The following is a 27,461-nucleotide window of genomic DNA, read 5'->3' as shown; positions in this document are numbered from 1 at the left end:
TAGGATTAAAGTATTCCCCTACACCAGTCAAAATCTGGACATTACAGCACTGAGCTAGTAAATAAGAATCAGGAAGCCAAGGTGGCTTGTCTTGTTTTTCCACTATCCAACATTAAAATGCAAAAAGTAAACAAACATAGTATTTTGCCATTTATGTTAATGGGTGAAAAGCACATTTGGGTTTTAAAATTCCTTCAGTTTTAATAATAATCTACAGTGAAAGTAACACAGGGAAAGAAACAGGCGCAAAGTATTTTTAGCACAGCCACATCTCTCTTACATTATACTTTAAGGAACATGTTATACAGATGAATGTAATTTAAATTATAGTGAACCCTAAGAAATATTTCTGTAGCAACATTACACTCTTTTTTTATTATAAAACACACTTTAAAAAAAGAAAAAGAAAAAAACACATGCAAGACTGCAATCTCATGTATACTCAATTCCTACCTCAACGCTAACATGCATATGATATGTACCCGCTATACACAATGTAAAACAACATTACAGGTCACAGTTAAATTGTGAAATTGATTTCGGGTAAATAATTGAAGTAGACAATGCATAAAGCTTTACAAAAATATTTTTTATTAATGAAAGCAGCAGAGTCTGAGCAAAACAACAGTACAAAGAATGTAAACATTATTAAGTTCAGCTCCAGCCAACTGAACAGTGGAAAAAACTATTCTAAATGCAACTACAGTAGAAGCTAGTTAACAGGTTAAACTGTAAACCAACAATGTATTTTCTACTTTTAATTTAAAAAAGTAACTTATCGTTGTCGATCCCAGCGCCAGATACTGGCATCATCACAAACAGCTATAAGGATACTGCTATCCCTGCTAAAACTGGTTTGTCGAATGGCAGCAGCACATTTAGGATGGGTAAGTGTCGTACATCTACAAATAAAGAAATGATTTAGTTGCAATGTTAAGTCTGCATTTGCTATTACACTTGTGAGTAAGGGCTTGCTGGATCAGAACTTTAACATGTTATCTGACTGACGCCAGTGGAAGCCCACTCACAAAGGAAAGGTTGGCAAGGCTGGGCCCTTAGTGTATTCTGTACTCCTTATTTAGCTGTTGGAACCCAGAGAAAATTAATTCTCTCTCACTGCAATTTCTTCCTCCACCCAAGATGAATTTTCATTAAGCTCTACTGAAAGTGGATCATCTTAGGTAGGTTATTGTAATAAACCTAAATATTAATTTTTACTTAGGAATACAGTATTGTAATTGGGTGATGAAAGATAGCAAGATTTCCAGGAAGGCCTCAGATACGATTCTTCAATAGGTCACCTGGCCAGGAACAGGTGGTCAACTGAAAAGTCACATTACAAGCCCCTCCAAATTATGCACGTAGCTAACCTATGTAACTGTATTTCTACTATTACCCTAGTCCTTTCCCCTCCCCCTTCCATTGTGTGCCACACCCACCTGGAAAGTCTCCTCTCAATTACTTTGTAAACTTTTCTCCTAATTACTCTGTAAGCTCTTCGAGGCACGGACTTTCTTTTACTGTATCTACGTACAGTGCCCAGCACAATGCGGCCCCAACCAGACTGGGGCCTCTGGGCGCTACTGTAATAAATACAAATAATGATGTTAACTTTACAGGATCAATATGCTTATTCACGTAAAAGTTAGAATTGAAGGTGCGGCTAACACCACTCAAGGGTTTGTGTTATGGGTAAAGTAAGAAGGAAAGTGCCCTACCACCATTCAAGAGTATGAGTTGTGTAAAGAAGGAAAGTGCCCCAACTCCATGTCTCAGTATCACAAAGGAATCTAGGGGAGTTTAGAAATTTCTATATACTCACTTAGCCTTATGAGGATCTTCTATTTCCAAATCCCAAACATAAAGTTTGCCAACTTGATTGCCCAATGCAAGCATCTTTGAAATGAGAGAATATAGACACTTTAAAATATGGTATCAAAGAACAGAAGCCAGACTTCATAAAGCCTCTAAGACTGACAACATACACACACACACATGCACACACAGATAGCACTTCACAATACTCAAATCACTATAAAACCAATGATCCGCATTACACCCATGTGTAATATGTATTTGCCTCAGTTTCCTCATCAGTAAAATGGAGATAAAAGATGGAGTAATTTTCCCTCCAATACCACTAATGGAGAGTCAGGATTAAAATCTAGTGTTCATGACTACCAATATTAAGCTCCTTGCTCCAGACCATGTTGCCTCCCATCACATCAGCTCATGTGAGCGGAAAACTTTTTCTCATATACCGTTAAGGCATCTAAATATGTAACTGGGGAAGAGTTAGTTTCTGAAACTGGGATCTTCTTCAAATACAGCAAAAAGTTCAAAACTCACTCTTACCTTTTGCCAGAAGTCCATTGAAAACCTCATATACCAGATATCGCACTGACTATAATCAAATCGTCCTAGTATAGTCACATTTGACTCACTGGGCTTGATTTTATCTATATCATCCTCCATTTTGCCAGGTTTCCAGCACACAATAGCATTTTCACAAGACTACGGGAAGAGTAAGAAGAATCACTTACTTGAGGGGGGAAAAAACAAAACAAAAAAACCCATAACCACCACCCATGCTTTTTTCAAACTATAATTTTATCCAAACTTCTCCTTGTACAACTACCCTCGAATACATAAAGAAAAAAAATCAAAGATGTCACTTGGAATCTTAGGGCTCGTCTACACTGCCACTTTACAGCACTGCAACTTCCTTGCTCAGGGGTGTAAAAAAACACCCCCAAGTGCTGCAAGTTTCAGCACTGTAACATGCCAGTATAGACAGTGCACCAGCACTGGGAGCCAGGCCCCCAATGCTAGGAGCTATGCCCCTCATGGAGGTGGGTTTTTTAGAGCGCTGCTGTGCTGTGACTACACAAGCCACTTTAAAGTGCTGCCGCAGCAGCGTTTTCACATTGCCAGCGAAGACATGCCCTTAGCTGTCTATCCACAGATCTTGTACTATGCAGTCCAAACACAGCCAGCTCACCCCAAGCTACTTGCCAATGACCTTTAATTGCCAAAGGAGTGCGAGTGAAGTGCACTTGGACAATTCAAACACAAAAGAGGGATTTAGTTCTATCTCTATGCTAATTTGAAGAATTTTAGTAATGTTCCAAACATGTTTCTTGCTAGAAATGAGCTAAGTTGTTTTCAAGTCTCAGAGTAAACAGGGTCTTAGCCAACATTTGCAGAGCAAACATTACCAATGTTGCAACACAAATCAAAGTCATTCCATGATGTAGACTTTCCAATTTAAGTGCACCTATTTCATTTCTCCTTTTTTGTTGCAAGAGCTATATGAACTCCCAGAAGTATACAGTCTTGCTTTTTTCCCTAGTGAACATACCACCCGAATCCTAGCTTTTCAGTTATCATATACTTTTACTAGAGCTTTGATTGCTAGAAGAATTTATATAGATTTTTAATACAAGATGCTTATATACCCAAACCCAATTAGTTAAACTCACAATCTACCTAGAAAAAAATCACCTTGCATGGCACAATAAGTTAATTTTCCAGCCAATAAATCAAAGCAGCAGAAAGACACCCCATTCTACACCACTCTCACCCAAAAACTATTGTTTAAGGCCCTGAATGTAAGCAAATAATCTTGAACAATATGGCTAAACAGTAGACACTTTACCTTGGAAAGTATTAGATCTCCTAACCATCGTACACAGTCAACATAGTTCCTATGTATATCTCTGGTGGAAAAGTCAGGAAAGTGAATTTTCTGAGAAATAAAAGGCCTGTGGAGAAAAACCAATGAGTCATAGCAAGAAGGGCAAAGAGAGGACTTAAAAAAACTATTTAAAACACTAAAATGATAATTTATAATTGTCAGTAGAATCTTTTTCTACTGTGTCTAATAATTTGCAGCGTACATTTCAGAAACTTATCTGTAAGGTAAATACTACAAGACTATCTTCAGTGAATTAGTTGAGGTCCCAACATATGTGTGGGGAGGGGATAGAGGAGAGGAAAGACTGGAGGCACTGGAAAGACAACATGTCAGCCTCTGAAGAAATTCAGCAATCCCTGTGTCAAACACTTCAAGTCGGGTTAAAACAGAAACAACTTCTGGGATTCCTTCAGCCCCCAACACTCTTCAAGCAAAATCTAAAATGTTTTGACAACGTATGTGTAAGAATACTCTAAGGATCTTGTTTTGTGTGAAGTGCCATTTAAGATTCGGTAACATTAAGAAGTAGGCACACTTCTAGTATTAGTCCCATTGTAAAATGTGTTTAGTATGTTTTAGATCCTTCACATTTTATTTCATAAATTGGAGGCTACTCAACATTAGGATTGGTACAAACAGGTAATTACATGAGTTGGTTTCCCTTAATATTAAGGACAAATTTTGGTAGTAGTGTGACTGAAAGGTAACTGTCTTTTCAAATCAACATATTTCTTAGAGATTGGATCACAGGAGGATTGAAAATTTCAAGTGTAATTCCAACTGTGTAAGCATTTTTGCCTTATATCCCCCAAATAAATTATGATTACAATAACTTGTATTATTTTCACATTTAGAATTTAAGGAACTATTTACTACAGTCTAGTCAATTATTCTGATGTGTATTTGTTACTCTAATATAAACCTTTGAGGGGTCAGGAAAGGCTGCTGATATGTATTTATATATATGCTTCAGAAATTAGAACTGGATTAAAATACCAATTCCAAAAACCATCTAATTGCGCATAAATGGAAGAAGTCAGACTATTTCAATAAGTGTTTGGACTTGTAAATAAACAGAACACTGTTGCCACCACGTATCAGTAAGAGAAGACTTCTTCAAGAGCAATTTAGGGATCAGCACCTCCTAAGTCAACGGAAAATCTCCCTCATTACACTGGGAGCTGATATGTGCCCTTGGTGAGAAGATTCATATTTAGTAGATATATCAAAAAATAAAGATAAAGATTGTGTTTACCTGTTGGTTTTATTTGGATTGTACTCATAAGACTCCTTAATGGCATTCATCATTCTCTTTGAATTGATTCTCCAGAGCTTCAGAGAGTGATCCATACCACAGGACATTATTTTCTCACCAAGAAGGTCATAATCCTACACAAAAAGAGTCAGCTTTAAGCCCTCAATATTAAGTTTCAGCATACTAACTCAAGGATTTATTTTCTTCATTTACATTAGATGAATATATGTTCAAGTCATATTTTCAGTCTAGAGAGCAAGCTAAATAAGCGTATTTCAAGATAGAAAAGTATTAAATATAACTTAAGCCTGCTTCCTGTAAAAGGTATCGTATCTTGGCACACCTATTTTACTCTCTTGAATGCAAAAAACAAGAGAACATTCAATGAAGCTGAAAGACAACAAATTGAAAACTCGTATTTTCCCCCAACATAGAACTTGTGGAACTCTCTGCCACAGAATTTAATTGAGGCAAAGACTACAGTAGAATTTAGAAAAGGATTGGACACAAATGAGGGCCATCCACCATTACAATATACAGAACAAAAACAATTTTAAGAGGATATAAACCCTTATACTTCAGAGCATAAACCACCAAGTGGCTGGGGATAAAAAAATGTTTTTCTATGGGAAGGTTATTCCTTAATTGTCCACTATATGGTTTCTTGCATCTTCTTCTGAAGTATCTGGTACTGGCCAATATCAGAAACATTACTGGGCTAGAAGAACCACTGATCTAATTTGGTATGGCAATACCGATGTTTCTATGGGAAGAAAGAAACAATCATTTGGCTTTGGTCTAGCACAAATATTCTATCTAGTATTTGTTATATTCAAATTTTATTGGTATGTCTGTACATAAACAGAGCCATAGGTAAGCAAGCATAACAAGCACAAGTCACTGTTTCCCTTATTAATATAACCCTTTTCCTTCCTTATCCATTCGTCTCCATTCATATTTTTTGTTGCTTTCCTTTGTGTTATGCATACAATTTGATTAAAATATACGAGGCCTGGACAGTACTGAAAGCTCATCTTAGGTGTAAACCATGTTGAATATGAAATCTGTATCAAGTCCTTAATTACTAAAGAAATAGTACTGAATTAATTGTATATTATTGTAGGCCAAAACAGGAATTATGGGACGTGTGACTGTATTCTCTTGTGGATGAAAGTACCAGGTTTTTTGTTCTACTCATGCATAAGTGAGTTTTAAGGAAGTCTTTCAACACCAAGTCACCTTTGAAAGATGTTTTATAGACAGACAAGTAAACTCCACAGTTATGTGATGCTTGGATTATGCAAGGTTTGTTGGGTTTCCCAAATAAAAGTTTGTACAGGTGTCCAAGAAACATTTCTGTAATCAAAGATTATTTGTATACATCAAAAGTAGAAGACAGAAATACGTATAAAGGTTTTGGTGGCATGAAGCAATAACTGCATCTCTTGAGAGGTGAATCTAAAGGAGAGTGCGTACAGTAAATCATCCTAAACAAGTGTCAGAAAAAGAGAGACACCCCCCCGAGGGATTATTTAAATTGCTTTGATTTAAAGCAATGGATTTTAATCTCATTTTGCATTTGTACTTTTTAGTGATTTTCATAGATTCATAGATTCTAAGGTCAGAAGGGACCATTATGATCATCTAGTCCGACCTCCTGCACAACGCAGGCCACAGAATCTCACCCACCCACTCCTGCGAAAAACTTCACCTATGTCTGAGCTACTGAAGTCCTCAAATCATGGTTCAAAGACTTCAAGGAGCAAAGAATCCTCCAGCAAGTGACCCGTGCCCCATGCTACAGAGGAAGGCGAAAAACCTCCAGGGCCCTTCCAATCTGCCCTGGAGGAAAATTCCTTCCCGACCCCAAATATGGTGATCGGCTAAATCCTGAGCATATGGCAAGATTCACCAGCCAGATACCCAGGAAAAAGAAAAGGAGTACTTGTGGCACCTTAGAGACTAACAAATTTATTAGAGCATAAGCTTTCGTGAGCTACAGCTCACTTCATCGGATGCATTATAAATGCATCCGATGAAGTGAGCTGTAGCTCACGAAAGCTTATGCTCTAATAAATTTGTTAGTCTCTAAGGTGCCACAAGTACTCCTTTTCTTTTTGCGAATACAGACTAACACGGCTGCTACTCTGAAACCTGTGATTATACCCAGGAAAGAATTTTCTGTAGTAACTCAGATCCCACCCCATCTAACATCCCATCACAAGCCACTGAGCCTATTTACCATGAATATTTAAAGATCAAGGTTGATCATAAAGAAAGGTTGATTTTCATTGCTTTATAACTATTAAAACATGTTGATTCACAATTAAATGTAGCCTTTACACTAAACTTGGTGCTTTTTATTGACCAGAAAGATATGGTGTATCTACACACATTTATTTAAAGGTATTATATTTCTTAACTAAATAAATATTAAGAAATGATGAACAATGCAGTTCTTATTTAGTAGAAGATGATTAAGTTTTACTTGTGAATTGTTCACGCTCCATTTGGATGGATGTTAAAATTCAAATTAAATGCACAAAAGAACATTTCAAAATGATTTCTATTAGTTAAATAAAACTACCTTAAATGTGCTGGTTACACAAGAAAGTTTTTCAGAACAAAACATGTTTTGCATTTAAAGCTCACTGTTTTATTAAAGGTTTCAGAGTAGCAGCCGTGTTAGTCTGTATTCGCAAAAAGAAAAGGAGTACTTGTGGCACCTTAGAGACTAAAATTTGTTTGAGCATAAGCTTTCGTGAGCTGTAGCTCACTTGATGAAGTGAGCTGTAGCTCACGAAATCTTATGCTCAAATAAATTTTAGTCTCTAAGGTGCCACAAGTACTCCTTTTCTTTTTGTTTTATTAAAGCAAAAGAAGTTAGTGAATTGAAGTGATTGTCATTGAACTGGACTAGCTGAACAAACTGACATGAAGAAAACATTCTCTCTAAACCCGAAGAAGCTACTGTTGTCAAAAGCTGGTATAGCACTTCAACAAATTCTGGTTCTAGGTGCTTAGCCAGTGACTTCCACCAGTTCAGCACTATGACTTTCTTTAAAACGGCAGCCGCAAACATGTATTGCTTTATATTAATTCTTTTTTAATAGGTTATAGTAAATTTAGGTCTAAACACACATTATAATAATTTCAAATTTTAAATAGGCTTACTTTTAAAAATAAACCTGTTTATATAAAAATAAATTTTTTAATCAATTTTATACACTTAAAATATAAGATGGTTGGAAGTCTATTCTATATATTTACAGAAAAATTGTAAATATTTTAGAGATTTAAAATATTTAATTGGTACCATAACTTTTGTTTTTCTTTCAACTTCGGCCTACTTAAGATATTTGTATCGTGCCTACCACCAGAAGTCAAAAGGAATCACTCACATGTGTAAAATTAAGCACAGGTAGGATAAGGGCCTTAGACTGCAAGCTCTTCAGGGTAGGGAGTGTGTGTCTATTCCATGAAAAGCTATGCAATCTTTCGCACTTTAAGCTATATGTTACAAATGCAAAAACTGAAGGATAAAGCTATTTTAAACTTTGGTTGCTTGATCCAACCGCCTACTAAAACTAAACCTTTTAAGTATTAGTGTAGCTATTGACCAGTTTCTCTTACCCTATGATGAATTATCTCAGCTGAGGTCAACTGGGATACTTACAGTTCCTAGAGGCATTCATTAGAACAAGGTGTTCCTAGTGAAGGGCTTTGAACAGTTCCTTCCCATTTTCACCCAACACCACTCTTTAATCCCACAGAGTCCTAGTTTATTTACCTCCAGGACACGTTGCAAAATATCCAATTTCACTAGAGAGTTTGAGTGACGCAGGTGTCAGGTTTTATGGGCTGGTAAGTATTTTAGTGCTGATGTTGTGTAATCTTAGAATTATATTAGCCTAAATGTGTTTTTAAAAGTGTTCAATTCATGTACTTTGGGTTTGCTGGGCACAATATTTAAGCCTAAATATGATTCAAAGAGAGATACTGGGATTTCCGTACATAAGACTGAAGGCATTGCCCTATAGTTTTCCACTTACTGCACTTAAGACCTCATCCCTGTGCCCTTCTACTCCTCCAAATATTGCAACCAGCGTGTCTGTTTGGATGTTCCACAGTCTCAGTGCATGATCTAGAATAAAAACACAGAAGCTGACAGGTTAACCTTAATCATCCATTTGTACCTCAATAAAGTTATGTAGCCACCACTTTCAAGAACAGGAATCCCACGGTAGCATTTATAATGCATTAAAAGTATGTTCTTCCATTACTACAAGAAAAAATTGTTTTCAGTTGAAAACAGTATCATTTTAACACCATTCTAGGTATGGTTCAGAAAGTTTTCATTCTAATGATGAACTCCTACCTAGCCTATTTTCAGGCCTTAAATCATTTCCTGGGGACAGGGGAAGGAAAAATACATTTCAGCCAAAAGTTAATGTCTCATTCATTTTCAGCTCAATGATGATTTTATGTTTTGAAGAGTGTGCTAAAAATCCCTTCAGTCATTTGAGTTACCAAGTATGAAGGGAAAAAAGGATGCTTTTCACTCTTTAAAGCATTCAGCTATTTTGTGCTCTGATAAGCCAAAAAAAAGTTTTTAATACACTGTGGACTAAGGGTAGGAATGGGCCATAAATTACATACACGCAACTTCCATGAAGTCAGTGGGAATCGTCTAGCTGTTTCATAAAACAGAATCTGGTGCCAATTTTCAATGAAGAGCCACTGACATTTAAAAACATCAAGTTTAGAAAGAACTAAAAGGAGATGTTATGGTTCCACTAAAGTACAGTACACTATAAGACGGATGTGTCAGACTACTTGCATTTTGCTTCCCCTTCCTCCCCCCATTCTCTCCTCATCTATATTGGAAGTGGGCAAGCAGTTCTTGGCCATCCACCACTACTACTGTCAAAGCATTGTCTGGGAGGCAAAATTTGATCCAGCAATCATACAATAGTGCAACTCCATGATTTTCACTTCTTTAAAGTTCCAAACTATTTAATTACAAATAAAATAAACTCAAAAAATTATGGTTCACACAGCTACACCATACTATACACAAAGCTGCAAGAATCACTTTCAGTTTCTCAACTCTCATTCTTGTGAAGTCTCATCCACGACACTGCACTATTGTAGGATGTTCTGCCTTTGGAACAGAGTAAGTTTTTAACTCTAGCACTTCCAAAACTTCACTCTTGTGAACACACAGTCTTGCTTTAAGTTAGTCAAGTTTAAGAGGTTATGATTGGTAGGATAGTCTAATCGAGACAATACGAACCAGTTCTCCTTTCACTTCCTCTTAATTTATACTCATATAAGTGACAGGAGAATCAGGCTAAGAATTTTTTTCCATACTGAAAGTAGTGTGCACCATGTAACCAACACCAGTAGGTGGCAGGACAACTCAGCATATAAAAACCAATTTAAATGATAATCACAAAGCTCCATCAATGCCCAATGGTTTGCACAACTGTCACAGTTAAACATGGATGTTTTCTTTCTACCTACAGAGACATTGTTTTCAGTCCCTAGGCACCAATGGATGCAGTTACATCTAATACAGGCCGTGGGTTTCATCAGACACACAAATCCAAATTAACAGAATTAATTTGTTCTAGAGTTTCAATGCTTCAAGTTGGTTTCAGGATATGAGAGAGAGAAGGTGGGTGTGGTAATATCTTTTTATTGGGTCAACTTCTGTTGATGGAAGCAACAAGCTTTCAGGCTTCACAGAGCTCTTCTTCAGGTCTAGTAAAGAGCTGACACACTGGTTATCTCTTCCAGACCTGAAGAAGAGCTTTGTGAAGCTCGAAAGCTTGTTGCTTCCATCAACAGAAGTTGACCCAATAAAAAGATATTACCTCACCCACCTTGTCCACCTCAATTCTTAAAGTGTCATACATTAATCTTTGTGTTCTGATGGGGTTTAGCTAGTCTCATTCACACCCAAGACCTCTTACATGGTATTTAAAAAAAAAAAAAAAAAAAAAAAAAAAAAAAAAAGAATCTAAGTAGATGGTTCCTAAACAAAAAATAAGCAGCTAAACTGTTGTACCTTTGCTTACAGACAAAAGGAGATTTGGATCTCTTGGATGAAATTTCAGTTCATTGATTGCATTTCCATGTCCCACGTAGTGCTAGAACAGATTTCAAAGATAAAATTATTTCCCATCCCTTAAATTGAGATAGTTAGACTAGATACATTGTAAATTATTTTAAAAAGCTGCAATCTGCAGTTTGAAGCCGTGACCACTCACCTTTATGCACTGCATTGTAATGGGATTAATTATCCTAATAATACCCCTTGACCCAGCCACAGCCAGAAGCGGGTGACTTGTATTGCTATCATAGGTCCAAGCACAAGTATAAAAGTTCTCATCTGCCTAATAGGTGCCAGGTTAAGGACTACAGAAGCAGCTGTAGAGAATAAGGTATTCAGACGTTTAGAAGCACAGTTGCTGTTCTGTAAAAGAGCTCACTAGTGTATGACCAGAGATAAGAAGATTAATATTTATTCTGATTTCTAAGCCCTCTCCAACTCCATTCCTTCCCCTGTGCATGTTTCTCTCCTTGCTGCTCTTTTTGCTACCTCATACTGCACCATACACCTGAAATGCTCTCTGATCTATCAGCTCTTTCTTCTTCTTCAAAAGGACTCAAGTGGCAGGACTAAATGACTAAAATGAAGGTGAGAAAATAATTTATTAGCCATATAATTGGTCTAACCTCAGGACTGGAGCCAGGAATTCCCATTTCCAATCCTAGCCCAAGCAGTAAAATAGGAATGCTACGTATTACATAGCGGTGCTAGAAAACTGTAGAAGCTACAAACATGAAACATGTTATACAAATATTAGTGCTGGGAGACATAAGATTATGTTGAATCATTTTAACAATATTTTATATAACATGTTTCATGATTCTGCATTTGTAATATTAGAAAAGTAAAGCTAAAATTTGTGGGATACAGGCAGGAGTTTGGATCTGAAGTGAAGAATGTTCCTTATTATTAACAGGTGTTTACAGTATTTTATCACAGACAATAATTCAATTGTTACACATCAAGAGGGAGTAAACAAACGTTTCTCATGTTAGTCCTACTAAAATACCATTTTATGACAAGCTGCTTTAGAAGGATACATCAGCATCCACGTAAGACTGCAACAAACGTATTTCTCCTTGGGAATGACACTCATATAACGTAACCTGGGGAGAAAAAAGGTTTAATGGATTATTAATTTCATGCAATATTGCATGTGATTTTCACAATTATCTGTGCAAACTGAAGGGTGTCTTGTTCTACACAAGTCCCATCTATTATCTGTTCCTTAGTTGAATGTGGAAGTGGTTCGATGCAAAAGCATTCATGTGTCTTATCAGACTAATGACTTATTTAAACATTCCTCATGGTGAAACTTCCTAGGGATGAAAGCTGCTGACAGGCTATACCATACCCTGAAACTAATACAATTAGTTCTAACCTAACTTGTTACTTCTATTCGATATTGACAAACCATTCTATTCTCTGGTTTAATTTCTTTGCACAGAACTATGGCACTTGTTACCTATTTCTCTACATTAGTTAGTGCTTGTCATAACTGCCGCACTGACAACCCTGGAAAAATGAAATTCTCTTATTTACTCATAAAACAGATACTGCATTCTCTGAATGCTCTCTGTTAACTATTTCTTAAGGCTGCTGTTACGTGAACATCTGTTCACCAAGAATTCATCAACCCATCTCACATAGGCCACTAATCTTTACTTAGCAACAGTACTTGGCATATTGACACCAATAAGGATGCTTCTTTTATTCTGTTGTATATCACTTAGCCCTTTAAACAGGTTACAGCTGAGAACCAACACTTTACCTGAAAAGAATTTTAGTGTCTCCCTTTCATAGATCTTCCAACCTCTACACAACTGAAGGAATTTTAGTAAAATAGAGGCCTTATTCTCAAACCGCTGAAGCGTGCCATCACATTTCAAACTACTGGATTCACCCATCTTAAAATTACAGGCATTTACAGCCTTGAAAAATGGAATACAAAACACCACCACAGTATTTTAAAATATTGAACACTGGTAATTGGAGGGAGAAGAAAATGGCATACAGATACAGAAGCATGTGTAGGTGCAACATGATTAGACAGAAACTGAGCATATTACTCACTCTGTTGCTGCCTACAGTGGCAAACACTAATGGATCTCCTTCCTTACTGTGCCAGTTAAACTGGACTCCAAACAATGGCTGACTGTGGTCCTCCTGTAAAGAAAAAATAACATCAAGGAAACATGTGAGAGAATGAAGACCAGACATTATTTCTCAGAAACTCATGATTTGTGGCAAAAGGAGCCTATTTTTGTACAACCTCTTCCCATATAAAAGGTTACTACATTTATAGCCGTTTACATATTCTGACCCAATATACTCACTCTTAAAAAAAGAGTAGCACAGCACATTAACTTGTTCATCTTCAGGGGAGGTAAAAACATGTTCCTCTGCTCCAAGCTTTAAAGGCAAAGTGAAAAAAACACCACCTCTTATGTACTGGTTCTATTTGCAGTTTGGTCTACTTGCTTGTTTTGTGATCCTGGGCAAGGCAACCTCTAGTTGGGATGCAGTTATATCAGTATAAAAGGGCCTTATCAGCATACCTTATTCCTTATGGGGATAGAAAAAAGCAATACTGGAATAACTGTGTCCACACTGGCGGGCGGGCGCGTTAACTATACTTGTCTAGTTAAAGTGGTAAGGTGGTACAAATCTCTAGAGCAGTGGTTCCCAAGCTGGAGTTCGTGAAATGTATCAGGGGGTTCTCAAAAAAAATTCTGTAATGACGGGCAGCCGTCCCTATGCACCCCAACCCCCCGTCGGGGCCAGCAGCCCAAGCCTAGTGACCAAGACTTCCTGGCAGAACAAGTTTAAGCTTTGTTGTAGTCACGCGTTTTTTGCCTGGACTGCTCAAGACCTGAACGCTTGTGGGAGGAACTATTTGAGCTTGCTTCTTAAATATCTTCATGCTGTTTCACGTCTGGTACTCCTTGATGAAACATGTAGAGAGGCTTAATTGAAGTGATATAAGCCTTAGATGTGAAATCTTGGAAGAGTGTCACCATTTTCATAATGTAATAAAATAATGTAATGATAAATCGTAATGTAATAGTAGTGTGTAATAAGCGTGTCATAAAGAAAACAAGATCACTGCTTCTATCATTTATGCTTTATTTATGTAAGGGAGAAAATCCCTGGAAATATTCATTTTTAGGAGGGGGTTCACAAGATTTGATATTTTCATGAAAGGGGTTCATGGGTTGTTAAAAGTTTGGGAACCACTGATCTAGAGTAATGTCTTAGGGCATGTCTACACTTGCCATTTAAAATGCAAAATGTCCCTTTTTTTGCACAAAATCCATGAGAGCATCTACACTTGTTAATTACTTTTTGCAGTGAAACTCAGAAGTTTCACCGCAAAAAGAAAGGTACACAGTTCTTACTGCTGTTCTTTTTGCCGCGATGTGAAAGTGAAGACACATTTCTTCCCACGTAAACACCTTTTGGCCTCTGAAGGATATCCCACAGTGCCAAAAGTGACCACTCTGGCCAGCATCTCTGCTGCTCTGATGCCAGGTAAACAGACATCAGCCCCTCCCTCTGTAAAGCCCCGGGAAGTTTGAAACTCCATTTCTGAGTGCTCATTTGGCCTGGTGACTATGGCTGCTCCACATAGCAAATGATCCCAATTGGAGCAATTGGACCTGATCAGTATTTGGGGAGAGGAGGCTGTGCAGTGCCAGCTGCGTTCCAACCATAGGAATTTCAATACCTACGAGAAGATTGCAAGCAGCTTGCAGGAGAAGGGACATAACAGGGACACACTGCAGTGCAGAGTGACAGTGAAGGAGCTGAGGAACGCCTACCACAAGGTGAGGGAGGCAAACCATCAGTCTGGTGCTGCGTCCCGAAGCTGCCGTTTTTACAGTGAGTTGGATGCAATCCTCTGACCCCACCTCCATTGCAAAGAGCCCAGTGGATACTTCTTTATGTCTGGAGGCAGTGGAAAGTGGACCTAGCCAGGAGGAGGTGGTCATAGATGAGGAGGCGGCAGCTGAGGAAGCTGTGGAGCCTGTTGTTGCCTGCACTCAGGACCCCTTCTCCGCTCTGGAGGTGTCTAGCCAGTGTGAGCGGCCACTGGATGCTGAGGGAGAGGCAGGAGAGCAGAGCTCTGGTAAGTTGCTTTGCTTTGAGAACGCATAAAGCAGGTTGAGGGCACAGAAAAGTACTAAGGTGGCTGTGTTTGTGTGCTGGGTGCCCTCCCTTCATGCTTGCCCTTTTCAGAATGGGTGTATGGAATAAATCCTCTAACCCTGCGTTCCCTCACCATTGCTGGGCTCTCATGCACCATGGGTGCTTGACTTTTCTCACCAAGACAGTGATTTCTTACCAGTGGTGTATTGCAACATACACAGTGATTCCTATATGTATGTTTCACAGTAATGTGTTGCTTTTGTCTCCCAGAAATGACTGTGGAAGACCCATCCCACGCGGTAGCAGACTGTCTACGACACATAAGAAGGCAGCCAAGATGAACTAAGGCAGATATGTTTCGTGAGGGGCTTCTGCACTCCCAAGCGGAAACGCATGATAAAAATAAATGGAGAGAAACCATGACAAAATGGAAAGAGGGAGAGAACTGAGATCGAAAAGAGAATAACGCTTTCCATAGGGAAGCCACGGAGAGACTAATCAACATTCTGGAGCATCAGACAGATCTGTTGCATTCTCTCATTACACTGCAGAGTGACCCGAGTCGTGCTCGCCCCCCATTGCGGCAAGTGCAGAATTCTTTTCCATGCACTCCCCAAACTCCCACTGCACATTCTTATAGGCTCGCTGCAAATTTTTCCATTCCTCAACAATCCATACTCCTCCCCCCCCCGACAGCTTATCAAATGACTGTTGGAGTTGTACACAGCTGTAAGGTATATGAGCCCCCCACCCTGTTCATCACCAATATTGAGGATGGATATATGTGCATGTGGTGTTCTCTCTCTTTTTAAAATAAAAGCACAAAATTTTCAAAAAGAAGCAAGCTTTATTTGTGTTCACATTTCCGTACACGTCATCACAGCTACAAGTCAACTAGCACTTCATCTTCACTGAAATTACAGACAGAACTGCCATGTAGCACAACACATGCTGTTAACACTTCCTTTCCCAAGCACAGCAGCAAAGTTAATGATTTTCATTTTCAAACTTTTCCCTCAAGGCATCCCGGATCCTAACTGCCACATGTTGTGCCCCTTTAATAGCCCTTTTATCCGGCTAAAACTCAGCAGCCAGGCGTTCAGCCTCCACGCTCCACATACGAGTAAACCTTTCCCCCTTCCCCTCACAAATGTTATGTAAAGTACAGCACGCCGCAATAACCATGGGAATATTTTCCCTGCTTATTTCCAGTCTACTGTACAAACATCTCCAGCATGCTTTCAAACGGCCAAAGGCACAGTCGACAGCCATTCTGCACCTACTCAGCCTGTTGTTGAAACATTCCTTACTGACATCTAGGTTTCCAGGGTATGGCTTCATGAGCCATGGCATCAATGGGTAAGCTGGATCTCCCAGGATCACAATCCATTTCCACTTCCCCGACAGTGATCAGCTGGTCTGGAAAGAAAGTCCCTGCTTGCAGCTCTCTCTACAGGCCAGTGTTTTTAAAGATACATGCGTCGTGCTCCTTCCAGACCATCCAGCATTAATATCAGTGAAACGCCCATGGTGATCCACTAGCGCCTACAAAACCATGGAGAAGATATAACCATGAAGATGTATGTAATTGGTGCCAAGGTGGGCTGGGGCAACAATAGGAATGTACATTCCATCTATCACCCCAACAGTTAGGGAAGCCCATTTCTGCAAAGCCATCCAAAATGTCACGCACATTACCAAGAGTCACGGTCTTGCGCAGTAGGATGCAATGAATGGCCTTGCACATTTGAGTTACCACAGCACCAATGGTCGATCTCCCCACTCCAAACTGGTTCACAACCGACCAGTAGCTGTCTCAGACTTCTCTACAGTGAGTGCAGCTCTTAGTCTAGTACCCTTGTGATGCAGGTCTGGGGAAAGCTCAGCACACAGTTCTACGAAGGTGGCTTTCCACATCCAAAAGTTTTGAAGCCACTGGTCATCATCCCAGACAAGCATAATGATACCACTGTGAGCTACTTTCTCTACCCCCAAAAAACGCTGTTCCACAGTGTTTAGCTCCTCAGTTAACGCCAAAAGCAATCCAATGTTATTTATTTCCATTTCAGGCAGCTCATCAGGCATCTCTGACTGCAGTTCTCTTTGCAAGTTTAAGAGCAGCTACACTGCCAAGCACGGCGTGCAAGTGACAGCTATCAGAGTAGTGGACAGCAGTGCTTGTAGATGTGGCGGGGAAAGCAGCCAGACAGACAGGAGTGTTAAAAAATGCCACGAAAGAAACAAGAAAGTAATAGGGCTGCTGGGACATGAAGCAGTGCATCACGGGGCACTGAGCAGGGACCCAGAATGCCTTCTGTTCGACCCCCCCTTCCCACAAGACCGATAGTCAAAATGGAGAGAGGTACACTGTGGGATAGCTGCCCTACAGCGCTGCTCTCATCCCCAATGGAAGTGCTGCTAATGTAAACACTCACTGATGCCGGAGGAATTAAATGAGTACACAAACCTGCGCTTTTACTTTCATGAGTTCCCTATCACCACTGAAACTTACAGCGCAAAAAACTGCAAGTGTAGACATACCCTTAGTTAAACCATGCCACAAATGTCTTCAGTACTAACCTAGGTCACAATATGCCTATGAAGTTAGCACTTATAAAGTGGATTAAAATCTTCAACTGAAAGGTACTATAGAAGTGAGAAAAACAAAGTTTAATATTACTAAGATAGGCCTGTAATTATACATGTATCTTCTTTCTTGTGACAAACATAAGGGTGCTCTTTAATAATTAACACTACATTTTGGCCTGTCACTGCCATGGTGTTAAGAGACCATCTGGAATAGCCCAGGCCGGCAAGAGATGTGTCATGATGGTTGTCTAATGATCTTCAAATGGAAGGTATTAAGAGACAATACCAGAACAAAAAGAAAAGGAGTACTTGTGGCACCTTAGAGACTAACAAATTTATTTGAGCATAAGCTTTCATAAGCTACAGCTCACTTCATCGGATGCACCGGAACAATTAGCACTGACAACTCTAGTCCAGCCCCTGAACTGGTTTGACCAGCGTAGAAGAAGGGGGGAGGCCAAAGGCCACCAATACTTGAAATAGCTTCCTGGAGAACAAAGAAAGCTGACACTGTTTAGTTGTTTGCAGCTTTGTTGTAGCAGTGTTGGTCCCTGGGTGAGGCAATATCTTTTACTGACCTAACTTCTGTTGGTGAAAGAGATAAGTTTTCATGCTACACACAGCTCTTCTTCAGGTCCTGAAGAGGTTTTGTAGTTCAAAAGCTTGTCCTTTTCACCAACAGAAGATGGTTCAATAAAAGAGCTAATGGACACACTCTTCTTTTTTTGGGGGGGGCAGGGAGGGAAGACAGGGAAACGGAGAAACAGCCCAAGATCTCCATAGGAACTCACCTCTGAAGTCGTTAATCTGGCCTAGGTCACATTGTGTGCCACATAATACATTATGTATTATGGGATACAGCATAAAAATTGGTTGTTTTAAAATCAGTTTTTTCTTTCTAAATCTTTGCTGCTATAGAAAATATTTTCTTTTTAAGAAGGCTACTGGTCAATATCACCAGTCACAGATTACCATGGAGAGAAAATAGGTGTCCAAATCTCAGCATGGTGAGAAATGGATGGTACACACAGGGCAGTTTGGCCTTGGTCCTACTGAAAGAGTGGGAGAATTGTGAAATACCATTCTGAAGCAGGTAACAGCTAAAGGCACAAGACCGGAGGACTCTGGTCATTCAGACACCAGGAACAGGACAGAGGATGCAGTTAGTCCCGTAATCATGACAGTATAGTTAAACAAACAGTTTTTTAAAAAATTATACCTATCTGTCCAAATCTGAGTTTGAGTTGAGGAAAAGCAGAAATGTATCTGCAATGATATTAATTCTTAAAAGTAAAATCATACAATGCTCAGCTGACGTCTTGGAAGGTAAATAAAGACAGTATTTTGTTTTAAAAGGCAATGTGTCAAAACAGCTCAAACAACTTCCATCAAGAAACTACTGTTTTCTCAGAAAAACCTACTGCCCCATAGGCTATCATCCCAGCATACACACTTATTTACTGCTTAACCTTTATGTCTATACATATTCAGTTACTGATTTGAGCTCTCAAAATAGTTACCCCCAAAAAAGACATTTTACTTAATTTTTAAGGGACTTTGACAACTAATTTGTAAAAAATATTACATAAATATACACAAAAACAGGAAATAAAGGTTTGCTTTATTTGGAAAGCTACACTTTTGTTTTCTTGGCATTTAAACTACACCCAAGTGAGCTCCTACACAAGTGTTTAAAAAATATTTTTAGAGTGGTTTTTCAGACTCAGTCATAACAGTGTTTAAAATTTACAGCAGTGAGTAATAGACACACTTCATGGTTTCCTTGAGGGTAAATGTGTAAAAACAGTAAAAGTAATGGAAAGCAAGTCTAGGAAGGTAGAAATATCCTGCTCCACACATCTCTACAGGATAACGTGAAATTCCATTCTTTTAAGTTGTTTTGGTGATTTTTCACTTTTAAGTGTAGTCTCGTTACACTTTTGTATAGGTCAAAGATGGGTAAAATACATTTCATACCACATGGCATAAGCCGTTTCCCAAGGAATCATGAATGACATCTCCACTCCATACACACCATTTAATTATGGTTATTTCTGTGGTGTTCATCACTATAGTATCTGCCCAATATTGTATAATTAGCTTGGAAGGACAGAGAAAGAAGACACCTTCTTCTGAAGCATGAGCAAAGGTGAGATATCAGACTGGATAGTGTTTCTAAATCAAAGTGGTCACCACAACTAGTGTCTAATTTCCAATCTCATCTATTTGAACCTTACCTTCAGACTATTTACACATTTAAAGGAGTATTTGCACTTCTTGGATTTCCATTTTCCTTTTCCCCAGCTTTTTCTTCCTGGTGCATTGGGAGTGTTTGTTGGGGTGTCAGGGCGTTCAGTGTTAGTACCACTTTCTATACTAACAGCATCATCCTGAAAATATACGAAATGGGTAGATATCAGTACCTAACTTAAGAAACCCAAATAATGGAAAACTAGCTGTTTTTACATTCCCCTCCCTCCACCCATAGGAATACTCTCTGCACATGGACTTTTAAAAAAATGTTAAAAAGAATGTTATAGATTTTCCAAATAAAAACAGCATTCCTCTGCAGAGATATTGAAAGGTCAGACAGCTGTGTCCAGGGTGGTAGTAAAGTCATTTTTTTTCAGGAAATACTAGGTTACTTGTCATTTTTCTAAAGACAAAAACTTTAATTTTTTTTATTCGGGTATGTCAAAAACAGACAGACAGCTGTCTTGCAGACAGCTGCAAGACTCCAGAACGACTCCAGAAGCAGGGGGACATTTTCATTGCTTAGCCTCCTACTCTTACCAACAAATTTGCTATCTGTAATGATACTAAATGACACTCACTTTCTCATTTCATCACATGAAATTTGGTTAGATAAGAAATAGAAACTAAACCTTTTCAAGGCAGGGAAATGGTCTTAAAAAAAGGGATGGTCATTATCTACCTCACAGGCATTTTACAGGAATAAACAATGCTTGTAAAGACCACTGAGGTATTTATAATGAAAAGAATATTTGAGTGCAGAGAATTAGTATAAATTTACATTCCTGACAGGAGTTGCTTTCCTAGGAGTGCTGTCTTCTGTATGGTGTCAATAAATATCCAGGAATAAAGGTGAACACAAAACAGTAACACATCAAGCTACTTCAGAGGTATTGTGGGGCTAAACGGAAACAAAAGGACAGTAATGGCCTGATTTTCCAAAGGTACTGACCAACTACAGCTCCCACTGAAGAGCTGCAGCAACTCAGTACCTCTGAAAGTCAGGTAATAAATGAATCACTTAAGTCAGAGGGAATCATCCCCTCTGGGTTCCCCCCATAGAATGGGGCACAGTTTCAGGGTAACTGCACCTTTACTTCCCTGACTCCTGGTCTTCTCAAAGAATACCCACTTAGACTAGAGGCCTGAGACCTTCATCTCTCTCTGCACAGGGGACCTTTGAATGGGAGTTTATCGAACTGTAGCAGTGTTGGGGCCCCCCTTGAATCAAAGATCAGGTCCATTTGATGAGATGGTAAGAAGTCTCCCTCCTCTGCCCCACCCATATTACGTTAAACTCAACTTTTTATACCAGAAGCCCTTTCTTTGGTTCCTTGGATTTCTGATACCCATTTGAACCAGTATATACAAACCAACCCATACCCCTCTGGACTGTTTACAATCCCTGGGACTGCAGTAATCACCCGCCACCATTTTTACTTCCTGGAGGAGTTATGGAACCGCCCCTGCCCCTTCTCCCCCATGGTGCTGAATACAGTCCCTGGCCCAGCAGATATACAGAACATAAACAAATTCAATATGGTACCCAAAAATACTGCCTGTGCTTGCTATCTCTGTCACTGAAGGACAGTTTCCCAGGGGAAGGCTGACTGCCCTCACAGGCTCTGAGCCACATGAAGTTTGTGGTCTTTAATTCCATCTTTCTTCTTACCACCACTAAACTTAAGGAAATTCTAGTTTCAGTGGATTTGTCAAAAAACAGGCCTTGTCTGCACTAGGAGGATTTTGTCAGTATGGTGTGGATGTAGTAATATCAGGATAAAAATGCTTATTCCAGTATAGTTTATGCAATATTACATGATCACAATCAACCTGGCAGAGCTATGTCAGTACAATTTTTAAGTGTAGGTCCCCCCAGAAGCCTCTTTTGTGGTTCTTAGATAAAGTGGTCTCCTCTCTCCTCCATTGTGAGCCTATTCTTCAATAAGCCAGAGAGCCCAAGTCCTCAGGTTATTCCTTATCTTCAAGATGACACTACAGCAGTCTGCTAAACTAACCACTAAAAGTATGTGTTGCATGCAATACAAAGACCAAAAACAACACACACTTGCTAGTTCCCTGGAATGGCCAACTGAAAAAAACCCACATTCTAACAGGAGGCTTTTTCCATCTTCCCCATTTATACCTCACAGACAAGTATTAAAACTAACAGACTTTATGGGCTGTAAAGCATACATTTTACAGATACTACGAAATGATGTTTTCTTGTAATATACAATAATCCTGAAATAACATCTGAAAGCAATGAGGCAAAACTGACACAGGTGCATTCAGAGCCAATGTACAGTAGCAAGCAAAGATAGTATATCTGAGTTAAGACAAAAAGAAAAGGAGTACTTGTGGCACCTTAGAGACTAACAAATTTATTTGAGCATAAGCTTTCGTGAGTTACAGCTCACTTCATCGGATACATTCAATGAAGTGAGCTGTAGCTCACGAAAGCTTAGGCTCAAATAACTTTGTTAGTCTCTAAGGTGCAACAAGTACTCCTTTTCTTTTTTGCGAATACAGACTAACATGGCTGCTACTCTGAAACCTGAGTTAAGACAATGTAGATAGTCTTATGTGCAGCTTTCACTAGTATTCTCATTGGATTTATGTAGTATACATGGTTCTTTACAAACACAGAAGACAAAGTCCCTACACACACACACACACACACACACACACACACACACACACAGAGTTTACACTACAAAGACCAAATCCCACGATCTTTACTCGGGCAAGACTCCCTGTGAAGTAGTTAGATACAGTACCATCTTCACTTGCTGTAGTACACAGGCTCTCAGCACACCTTTACATGTCAGTTTTGTCTGCCTGCTTTTTGATGCTAGAAAGCACTCTGCAACCATACAGATTTTATCTGGAATCAGTGGGAGTTGACTTAACAGGTACAGCAAGATTTGACTCTATAAATAAAAAAAAAATAAAACATTTTGGTCATACTAATAACGTGTGAGCACATGGGCTTAGAGAAAGCATCACTAACTGAATAAAGTGGGTTTCGGACAGAAAGGGAGAAAGCTGTGGCCATATCTATGCTATAACAACATAGTTACAGCCTATGTTGCTGTAACTCCATCGATAAGTCGCAGTCTACAGTGACAAAAGGGGGTTTTCCATTGCTTTAGGGACTCCACCTCAAGTGATTCTTCCATTGATCTTATAGACAGCACAGCTACAGTACAAAGAAGGGCAATAAAAATTATTAGGGGTAGAGAACAGCTTCCATTTAAGGAGAGATTAAACAGACTGGGAGTTTTCAGCTTGGAAAATAGACGACTAAGGGGGGATATGATACAGGTCTATAAAACCTTGACTGGGGTGAAGAAAGTGAATAAGGAAATGTTATTTACTCCTTCACATAACACAAGAACTAGGGGGTCACCCAATGAAATTAATAGTCAGCAGGTTTAAAACAAACAAAAGGAAGTTCTTCTTCACACATCGCACAGTTGACCTGTGGAACTCCTCGCCAGGGGATGTTGTGAAGGCCAGAATTATAACAGGGTTAAAAAAAGAACTAGATAAGTTCCTGGACGATAGGTCCATCAATGGCTATTAGCCAGGATGGGCAGGGATGCAACACCATGTTCTGAGTGTCCCAAGGCGCTGTTTGCCAGAAGTTGGGAGTGAACAACAGGGGATGGATCACTTGATGATTGCCTGTTCTGTTCATTCCCTTTGAAACACCTTGCTCTGGCCACTATTGGAAGACGGAATACTGAGCTAGATGGACCATTGGTCTGACCCAGTATGGCCGTTCTTACGTGCAGTGCCAGAAGTGTGGATTTTTCATACCTTTGAGTGCCAGAGCTCTATCAACCTAAGGCTTTGTCTACATTAGCACTTTTGCTAAAAAGGGCCACCGTGGACAGCACTGCGTCAGCAGGAGACGCTCTCCCCCTGACATAACTACTGCTGCTCATGTGGGGTGGGTTAAATATGCCATCAGGAGAGCTCTCTCCTGCCAGCATAGAGCAGCTACACAGAAGACCTTACAGCGGTACAGCTGTAGTGACACAGTTGTGCTGCTCTAAGGTCCGTAGTGTAGACATAGCCTAAGTTTTAAATGTAAACTGGAGCTGGCCGACACTACAGATAAGTCGACTTTCCTACGCCACTCAGGGGTGTGAAAAATTAACTCCCCTGAAACACAATTAAGCCAACCTAATGTGCGGTGTCTACAACACTGGGTCAATGGAAGAATTCTTCCGTCCACGTAGCTACTGCCTCACAAGGAAGTGGATTTATTACAGCAATGGAAAACCCCCTTCTGTCACTTTAGTAAGTGTCTACACTACTACTGTGCTACACTCAGCTGCAGTATTTCGAGTACAGACATACCTAAGCCTATTTAGGCTGTATCTACACTGCCACTTTCAGCGCTAAAACTTTAGTTGTTCAGGGGTGGAAAAAACACACCCCTGAGCGACAAAAGTTTTAGCGCTGAAAAGCCCCAGTATGGACAGTGCTTTATCACCTCTTGTTAGGGGTGGAGTTTTTTTTAGAGCCAGGAGAACTCTCCTCCAGCAATAAAGCATGTCTACGCTGCCCACCTCACAATGCTGCTGCAGCAGCAGACGGTGTAGACATACCCTTAAAGAGCTGGTTTGGAAGCAGAATGAAAGGTAGGCAAAGGGAGGAAAAAAGAAAGGGAGAGAGGACTGGGTGGAGCACTGGAGACAGGAAGAATGTGAAGACAAAAGCAGCAGCAGAGCTGTTCAGACCCCTGAAGGTGAAGATAAGGTGCTTGAAATCTGAGTGGATGAAAAGAGGAAGTAGTGAAGTTTGTGGGGGATGGGGGACTGATGCAGTTATTCTCTTCATCTGCTTAGGTTTCGATCTCTTTATCTTTACCTTCAGGGGTCTGAATAGCTCTGCTCCTCCTTGTTTCCACATTCTTGTTGCCTCCCATGCTCCACCCAATCCTCTCTCCCAACTGCTCCCTCTGTCTTTTTTCCTCCCACAAAATTTTGCGTTCCCTTACTTTGCTTCTACCTCTTGGAATGGATTCCCCTCCCTTTCTGCTCCAAGCCCTCTTTCATTTAAGTCTTTTGCTGCTACTTCCTCCAAGCCCATCTGCCCACATATTCTTAGTTTGACTTATTGTTTTAACTGCTGTTTTGACATAGCAGGAGCCTGTGTGTAGACAGAAAGAGGAGTAAATCAGAAGTGACCAACTAGGGTTACACAAAGGACTTTTTAGTATTGTATCCTATCATTTCAGAACTTAAATACATGAATATGTCCACAGATTATAATGGTTGGTACTTAAATCACTGTATAAATATTGTATATGCATTACAACAAACAGAGACTTCACCTTTATAGGAGACTGTCACTAAGCCTCCATCCTGCAATGCATTACACATAGGTGCAGAAATCTAACACCACAGCTCATTGCAGAATTGGGACCTCAGAATTTAATTTTAACAGTAAAGAAAAGCCTTGCAAACTGTATTGTGTGAATGAATGACCAGAATGTAACTTATGGTACCAAAGCAAAAGAAAAAAAATTATATCCAGTTAGGTATGAATCTCATTGGCTTGTATAATTCTATCATTTTAAACAGTTCTGTTGCAGCCAATCATTTGCTTTTGTTTTGGTCTTATATTAGGATGGTCTTTAGAAGCACATATTTGGTGATAATTTTTTGCCACAAAAGGGGAGTTTTCTAACACTGTAATAACCTTAATTTAAAAACATTCTCAAGTAGTCTTCTTTCACCACAAGCCTACGTGTACGCAGGAATATTGCAAAACATATTGTTCCACAGTACAAGATTTAAAAACAGACAGCGCACACACACATACAGTGTTTTATTTTTTCACTTTAAGATGTCTTACTAGAAACTGATCATCATTTATATAGTGTAAATTGTTACAAATCTCTACCTCTACCCCTCCCACACTTCACCTCAGAGGTCCCTGCCTATCTCCCAGCCCCACCCTACTTAAATTATTTAGGAATGCAGTATATCCTGAGCCCCCTCAGACCTAAAATACCCTCTCCCTATTTTAGAGTGCAAGGAACATCAGACAGAAATTGCCCCATCACTGTTTTGAGGTGAAGGACCTTCTCCTTCCCCCAACACCAGAGCAGATATGGCCTAAAACACAAACACCCCAGAACCTCCCCACTGCTGGAGGGTCCCGCACCTCCCCACGCCCACATATTATGGTGGGACCCTTCCGTTAAGGGAAACTTCCCAAGCTACTGGAGGAGATTTCCCAGTTAAGGGGGTACTCTCAGCCCAGCCTGCTGTAAGGGGTACGTGTATCCCCCTTGGGAGGGGGAAGGCTCCAAAATACAGGCTATTTGGGGGGATTCCCCAGGATTCCGCAGCCCCACTTGCTGGGAGGACTATGGGGGATCCCCTTGGGATATGAAGGCCCCAGGATGGGGAGGGGCACTGGGGCAATTTCCAGTAACGGGGTGACCCCAGCCATACCTGCTGGCAGAAGTGTGGGGATCCCCCTTGGGGAGGGGAAGGACCCAGGGTCAGGGGCTTCCCCGTGCTAAGGGTGGGGAACCCCCCCCCAGCAACGGGCTGCCCCCAGCCCCTCCCATCTCCAGCGCCCCCTGCTCCAGGGTGTGCCCAGGACAGGCCCCCAACCCCGGCTCCCCTGGGGGCCCCGCCGGCACAAGGGGCCCCCGCTCCCCGCGCCCGACTCACGTTCTCGTCCCCGGAGAGGTCCCCGGGGTTGCTGTTCTCGTCGCTGCTCAGCTTCTGCTTCTTGGCCGGCATCTCGCTGCCCGCTCCCGCCGTCGCCGGCGGCTCAGCCCGCTCAGACATCTTCCCCGCCCCCCGCCACGGAGCCGTAAAGCGCGCCCGGGCCAGGGCCGACGCACCACCGTAACGAGTCCTCCTCGCGCCGCAAAGCAGATTGACAGTCTGGTGGCCGGAGCTGCCACACTGCTGAAAAATCCCGTCTGGCCCCAGGCTCCCCGCAGCTGCTAGAGCTGGCTGGGAGAAGGAGGGGGCGGGAGAGAGAGGTGGGTACTGGAGGCAGGCTCAGATGACCTCAGGGGTCTTTTTTCGTCTCATATCTTCCATTGATTTCAATGGACGGCAGGAGCCTAAATACCTCTTAGGGTTTGGCGTTAGTGGCAAAGCTTTTTTTTTTAGAGTAGCAGCCGTGTTAGTCTGTATTCGCAAAAAGAAAAGGAGGACTTGTGGCACCTTAGAGACTAACAAATTTATTAGAGCATAAGTTTTTGTGAGCTACAGCTCACTTCATCGGATGCATTTGGTGGAAAATACAGTGGGGAGATTGATATACACACACAGAGAACATGAAACAATGGGTTTATCATACACACTGTAAGGAGAGTGATCACTTAAGATGAGCCATCACCAGCAGGAAGGGGG

The 27,461-nt window shown here is 40.4% G+C and overlaps 1 protein-coding gene across 2 annotated transcripts; it reads right to left on the bottom strand.

The window, feature by feature from the left end:
* Nucleotides 1-570: 570 nt before the first annotated feature.
* On the bottom strand, nucleotides 571-27,025 carry EED (embryonic ectoderm development). 2 transcript variants are annotated; one of them, XM_038386555.2, is made up of 13 exons: nucleotides 26,766-27,025; nucleotides 20,046-20,198; nucleotides 13,144-13,236; nucleotides 12,111-12,176; nucleotides 11,228-11,353; nucleotides 11,026-11,107; nucleotides 9,005-9,096; nucleotides 4,953-5,086; nucleotides 3,659-3,764; nucleotides 2,356-2,514; nucleotides 1,823-1,896; nucleotides 1,440-1,583; nucleotides 571-902 (listed from the first exon to the last, which is right to left on the bottom strand). In XM_038386555.2, exons 1-13 carry the CDS (start codon nucleotides 26,883-26,885, stop codon nucleotides 776-778), a joined length of 1,476 nt encoding a protein of 491 aa, XP_038242483.1. In that variant the 5' UTR covers nucleotides 26,886-27,025; the 3' UTR covers nucleotides 571-775. The 2 variants fall into 2 exon arrangements, with proteins under 2 accessions (XP_038242483.1, XP_038242485.1); XM_038386557.2 differs by lacking the exon at nucleotides 1,440-1,583 and having other exon boundaries at nucleotides 26,766-26,919.
* Nucleotides 27,026-27,461: the final 436 nt, after the last annotated feature.

This window comes from Dermochelys coriacea, chromosome 1, assembly GCF_009764565.3.
Source record: "Dermochelys coriacea isolate rDerCor1 chromosome 1, rDerCor1.pri.v4, whole genome shotgun sequence".
Lineage (NCBI taxonomy): Eukaryota > Metazoa > Chordata > Testudines > Dermochelyidae > Dermochelys > Dermochelys coriacea.
Note: the sequence above shows the minus strand (reverse complement) of the source record. Positions and strands in the feature narration are given on the sequence as shown.

Excerpts from the sequence above, each read along its gene's own strand:
- EED (XM_038386555.2), bottom strand. The coding sequence starts at position 26,885 with ATGTCTGAGCGGGCTGAGCCGCCGGCGACGGCGGGAGCGGGCAGCGAG. Across the intron at positions 20,199-26,765 it reads ACCTCTCCGGGGACGAGAAC|GATGATGCTGTTAGTATAGA; the intron begins GTGAGTCGGGCG and ends GTATATTTTCAG. Across the intron at positions 11,108-11,227 it reads TTACAATGCAGTGCATAAAG|CACTACGTGGGACATGGAAA; the intron begins GTGAGTGGTCAC and ends AATCTGTTCTAG.